Consider the following 6,000-nt stretch of genomic DNA (forward strand, 5'->3'; position numbering starts at 1 on the left):
CCCCCCCTACGCAGCCTCTGCCCTCCCACACTCTCCTGCAGCCTTCCCGGCTCAGACCCCCCGCCGGGCTCTCGCCTCTGCCACCGGGACAGTGACGCTTCCCACCCTGGAGCTTCCCCCATCCCGGCCCCCACCTGCAGCCCTGCCTCCCTCCCCACGCTGTTGCGGCCACTCCAAGCACATCACGAGGGTGGCCATGCCCTGTGTCCCTCTCCTTCCTCCCTACTCCCACCCAGCCCTCGCCAAAATTCCGGCAGGGGACACCCAGCCAGAGTCCACTCGCACCCCTGGGCTCGCACCTCCTGAGAAAGCTCACCATGCCCCCCTGCTCCACAGAATCTGCGAGTGCAGCATGTCTCTTGCTTGCCTTGCGGCCCCCCCCGCCCTCCCTCGGCATGCGGTGGGCTCTGTGCCCTGGATCTCCTCCAGCCCCAACTCTCGCCCCAGGAAATCCCAGCCACGTGTGTCCCCGTGGGGCCATGTGGCTCCAGCCACAATTCAGGACAGAGCTGTGGAAACCAACCTTTCCCACCTTCTGGCCCAGCCCTGTGAAGACAATGTCACCAAAGGCATCCGTCGGCATCTCCTGCACATGCTTCTTCGGGTCCCACTCCATGCCCTGGAAGACGTGGGGCTTGGTGGCCTCCTCCAAGTGCTGCTCACGCGTGTACCCGCACTCACACACCACCTTCCTGCAGAGACGTGGCACAGGTCACGGCGGGGGGAGGGTGAGGTGGATCTCCTGCTCCCTGTGGGGCAGCAGGGAGACCACCCAGCAGTAACAGGGCAGCCCCTCCAGCCACTGCAGAGGCCACATGGGGAGCCGGGCCCCTCCCATCCCAGCAGTGACAAGAAGCCCCTCCCCAGGAGCAGCAATCGGGGCTGCAGGGGGTGCCGGGACTTCTGCCCCCACTGGCAGGGACGCGGTGGCTCCTCTCCCCGCCATAGACACATCATGGGGCAGCCAAAACGCAAGATCCAGAGTCTCCTAATGTAAAACCCAAACTGTCAAGTTTTCAATACAAAATCACTAATTATACCGAGAACCAAGAAATCTCCACCAGGGTGAGAAAAGACAACCCACAGCCACCAAGACCAGGATGGCACAGAGGCTGGAATTACCTGACAAGGATTTTAAAGCAGCCGCATCAAAAGTGCTTCAACGAGCAATCACAAACATGCTCAAAACAAACGAAAAATATAGTTTGAGCAAAGAAAGAGAAGAGACACCAAATGGAAATTTTGGAACTGAAACACTCCGCGCATGGACGCGACAGCAGCAGCGGGGACAGAGGAAGGAGCCCACAAATAGGAAGTAGCACAGTCGAAACGACCCAACAGGAACCACAGAGAGAAAACGCACCAGACAGACCGATAGAGCCTCTGGGACCTGCAGGACTGTCACCGAGGATCGAACCCTCATGTCACCAGAGTTGCAGAAGGAAGAGAGCGAGCCCGCAAAGGCATGAGAAGAGACCGCGGCCAAGTCTCCCCACGTTTGACAGGAAGAGCCAGACTTTCAGAGCCAAGCAGCCCAGTGAACGCCACGCGGGAGACGCCCAAAGGGACTCGCGCTACCAGCAAAACAGCCAAACTTCCAAACGCTAAAAACAAAGGAAAAAAATTGTAAAAGCAGCAAGACAGAAACGACACCTCACAGCAGAGGGAGGGAGAGCAGTCGAACACCAGCACGGGGGCCAGGAAGAAGTGCGCGCTGTTTCGCAAACGCAGAAGAATAGAAACCGCCAATCCGGAGTTCTACATCCCGCAAAAATACCATTGGGGGTGAGGGGGTGTCAAAGCTTCTCGGCTGAAGGGCGACCAAGGAACCCGTCACCAGCAGACCTGTCCTAAAAGAGCAGCTAACGGGGTTCTCTAAACAGGAAGGAAATAAGGAAACGGGAGAAGGAATTCTGGAATAGCAGAAAGGGAGAAAAACCACGGAAAGAGTAAGAAAATGGGTAAATAGATTTTCCTTCCAGCCGACGCCCAGCTGCCTCCCGTCCTCTGCTCTTTGAACCGGCACCTGGCTGGCAGGATCTCACGCCTGCCTGGCATTCACAAGCCGACAGGCGCAGGGCTGCGCTGAGACCAGCGGCCCAGAACTCAAGCGACCGGAGAGCTCCCGCGCCCCGGCCTAGGTGGCCGCCAACGCAGCGCCACTGCGACGCCCTGAGGCAAGGCGGGAGCCCTCGGAAGCACACCCTCTCCAGCCCGGGTCCCCCCGCCACGCGAGGGCGACTCCGTGGTCACACTGCGCATGCGCACGTGCCCCGTCCTGGGGAAAGCTCTGCGGCAGCCACTCAGTCTCCGCGTGAGGGTTTGGCCGGGGGAAAAGCGACACGCCCAAGGTCCTGAGATAAACGGTGGCAAAGTGCGAGGGGCAAGGGCTGGCAGTGGCGGGCGGGCGTGAGGCAGGTGCGTGCAGAGCTGGGGAGGCCAGGGGTCCCCGGTCTGGACCAGCAGGGTGGGAAGGTCCTAACTTGTCTGATGAAGACGGCGCAGAAATAAATCTGTTTCAAAGCTGCCCCGTGGTGGGTGATGCTCACCGCTCACCCCGGTCCGGGGCAGGAGCCGTGAGGAAGAACACGCTGCTCCCCTAACACCCGCTCCAGCGACCCGCAGCTGGCGAGACAGGCGAGGACGTCCGTGCAGGGCAGGGCTCGCGTGGGCCTGGGGCGCTGCTGTCAGAGGGGCTGCGTTCCGGCCGGGCACTGGGCTCTCGGAGGGCTCCTGCCGGCCCTCACCGGTCAGAGCGCTTCACTGGGCGGATTCCGTGTGTGGACCGTGCGAGTTACGCTGAAACCTGCTTCCCTTCTGGGAGTCTGGGTGTGGGTGGCGGCCAGGCAGGAGTGGCCTGTGATCAGCCCCCGTGCACTCCTGGGCTGAGTCTCATGTGGGCTTTCCGGGACAGAAGCGCTGCCCACAGGCCACCCCAGCCGTCACTGCTGGGGCAGGGGGTGCACTCAGGGTGCCCCTCGGGAAAGAGAGCAGCAGACGGTGCGCGGGTCCTCCCAGGTGCCCCGCCAAGCCCACTGTGACCGCTTTTGCTGTCATGAACCTTAGCCGTGGGCACCACCACACGTACCCTGAGTCCCACAAGTCTTAGCGAGTCACTGAAACTGGGGGTGGCCCTGGGGACCAAGGAAGCGGGTCTGCACCACCCGCATCTGACAAAGCAGCAGGCCCTCCCCTCCGGGACCTGCCTGCCCCGGGACCACGCCCTGCTTTGCTCCCACGGCGCCCGCCCCGGGGCTGTCAGGACGCGGGCGCTCCACGGGGCCAGACCCACGCTGCTCGCCAGGCCCCTCTTCCCACGGGGCTCCTGGCCCTCCGAAAGAGCTCTGCATCCGTGGATTCAACCCACGGCAGATCAAAAATATTCAGGAAAAAAACAATGAAAAATAACGGTGCAACAATAAGAATAATACAAAATTTCTTAATGCGGCACAGCAGCTACTTATTTACAGCACCCACCCTGTACAGTATTAGGCGTCATGAGCAATGTGGAGGTGACGGGAAGCGTGCGGGCTGCGTAGGTCACATGCGAATACTGCACCATGGCACAGCGGGGACTTGAGCGTCTGCGGGTTTGGGCATCTGTGACAGGTCCTGCAACCCACTCCCCACAGACACCAAGGGACAAGGGTATGTTTTCAGAATTGGCGTGGTGAACCTGGAACTCTGGTTACGTGCCAAGTACGCTGAGGGGACCGGCCACAAAGCTGTTGGCCGGGGCCTGGTGGCAGCTTTGTCCACCCAGGATCTGCCCCTGTCACTGCCCGTGAGAAACGAGGCTCTACCTGGAGAGGAGCCAGGCCGGAGCGTGAACCCAAAACACCCACAGGGCACTTTAGTGACAGTGCCCTGGCCGGTCCCGGGGCCCCAGGAGGGACGTCATCTTGTCTGACCATTCACCTCTGATTTCACATCGCAATTCTCTTCGTTCCCCACACACAGGACCCACCTCCTTCCCCGTACCGCTCGACAAATGTGAGCCGGATGCCAGCTGTCTGCCGGCACGGGAAGTAATAAAACTACTCTGCCCTGGTCCCAGCCCCAAACCAGCTCAGCCGCTGGTGAGAAAGATGCGCAAAACCACAGAAGTACAGCGCAGCGGACACTGGGAGAAAAGAGAACTACGGCGTGGTGGAGGGGAGGTCACTTCCTGGTACGTGGTCAGGGAGGGCTTCCCTGGCAGAGGCAGCACCTGCAATAGGCCTTGAAGGATGAGTAGGAGTTCACCAGGAGGTGAAGAGGGCATAAAAGAAGACAGAGTATGGCCCATTTGTGGAACAGCACGAAACGGGTGTGGCTGAGGAGAGAGTGCAAACGTTTGTGCGTAAAGAACACCAGCTGCCGCGAGCACTGCAGGGGGGCGGTCCCTGGGAACGTGGACAGACTGGCATCCACGCGTCGCCACATGGCAGCCACATGATGACCGCGCTGGTCTCTGTACCTGTCTCTGGTAAAGCAGGGTGAGGGGCAACCCGCTCCCCACAAGAGGCTCGGGGTAAAATGGAAACGCTTTAAGGACTCAGGATGTTTCTCACGGACCCCCTGCCGAGGCCCCCGGCAGTCCTGGTCCGATCAGCCACCCACACGGCGTCGGAAGAGAGAAGCTAGTTCCGTAACACGAATCGCATCACTTACCCAGCATCGGACAGTTTGGAGCTTTCCACGAAATACACACATTCTTTCTTCTTGATGTTTTCAGGAATCCACGAACTAAGATTTTCTTGCTGAGGGGAGAGAGGGCACTTTGAGATGCTGAGGCCATCCCGTCGGCGGGGTTCAGACGAGCCCATCCCGCCCTCTCCGGACACGTCTGTGGTCCCCGCTGAGCCCCGGCCCCACCCTGGAGAAGGGAGTCCGGACTGAGCTCACACCACGCCGAAGGGTAGAGCACGCTTGCGAGCGGCTCTCAGGTGCAGACCCAGGAGGGAGGAATGAGTCTATGAATCATCTCCTCTTGGGCCCAACCTGAGTGTGCACAGCACTTTACAGTTATGTGTCGGCGCCACCTTCCTTGGGAAGAATGTGGTGTGGCGGGAACACAGAGGCAGAGAGGCTGGGACCGGCTTTTGCACCATTGGGGGAAGGGCAGACGCCACCCTGCCCTCCTGGCAAGGGGACTGCAGGATTCAACGTGCTTTCCCCATGTTTGTGCAGAGGGCCTTGGGGGGAGCCAGCCCAGGGCCCCCAAGTCAGATAAAGGATGCAAAACCGCTGTGCAAGGAGCAGCGAGGGGTGATAGCTTTCCACGCGCCTAACACAGGACTGCCGTGTCCACCCAGCGACTTCCCAGTCGGTCCAAGTGTGGGAAATGGTGGCGCAGCCACAGAGGGCCGGCGAACCAGCCACGTAGCACTCTCCCGGGTCGGCTCTCCCAAAGGGCCAGCGCACCTTTGGCCCACCCCCGAGGTCGCTCACTGTGCCCCACAAGGGCTGGGTGACCTGGCCAATGGTGACCTCTACTGCCAGGGGCCCGGCTGCAGGCAGCCAGCCAAACCCACCTTTTCACTGCTGCCAAAGGGACCCTGCAGCCTGTGGCTCTTGCTGAGGCTGCTGTTGCTTCGCCGGAGATTGGAGACCCTCCCCAGATCAGCCATCCTCCTGGGCTGCACCCCGAAGCCCTCCTCCTTCTCGGAGCCCACTTTCCCCAGCGCGGGGGGCTCCATCCCAACTGCCCCACGCCAGCTTCAGCCGGGCCTCCCCCTTGCCGGGTGAGGGGTCTGAGAACAGGGGGCAGCTGCTGAAACAGAAAGGAAAATGAGACCGATGTTCTGAGAGGCCCCAGTCATGTGCTTCCTCTTGCGGAGCCCCCTTCTGTTCCTCATTTGTCAATCTGCACAATTTCCTGGCCGCCTGAGCTCTGTCCCCCGCGGGGCCCCTGGGCAGACAGGAAGCGCGCACACATTGAGGGCCCGGCGCCCATTCCTGAGGGCGACAACCTCAGGTCCTTGTGCAGGGCGGGAGGGAGAGCCCCACCCCGCCCGG

The 6,000-nt window shown here is 61.0% G+C and overlaps 1 protein-coding gene across 1 annotated transcript in view; it reads right to left on the minus strand.

Moving 5' to 3' along the window:
* TRPM2 (transient receptor potential cation channel, subfamily M, member 2) overlaps positions 1–5,734 on the minus strand; it is a 63,770-nt gene extending 58,036 nt beyond the window's left edge. Inside the window, exons 1-3 of the mRNA XM_012661543.1 lie at positions 5,517–5,734; positions 4,654–4,742; positions 524–692 (exon numbers count right to left, since the gene is read on the minus strand). Of these exons, the coding sequence (XP_012516997.1) occupies positions 524–692; positions 4,654–4,742; positions 5,517–5,681 (423 nt within the window). The 5' untranslated portion in view covers positions 5,682–5,734. The remainder of the gene's footprint in view (positions 1–523; positions 693–4,653; positions 4,743–5,516) is intronic.
* Positions 5,735–6,000: the final 266 nt, after the last annotated feature.

This window comes from Propithecus coquereli, unplaced genomic scaffold (assembly GCF_000956105.1).
Source record: "Propithecus coquereli isolate 6110/MARCELLA unplaced genomic scaffold, Pcoq_1.0 Scaffold717, whole genome shotgun sequence".
Classification (NCBI taxonomy): Eukaryota; Metazoa; Chordata; class Mammalia; order Primates; family Indriidae; genus Propithecus; species Propithecus coquereli.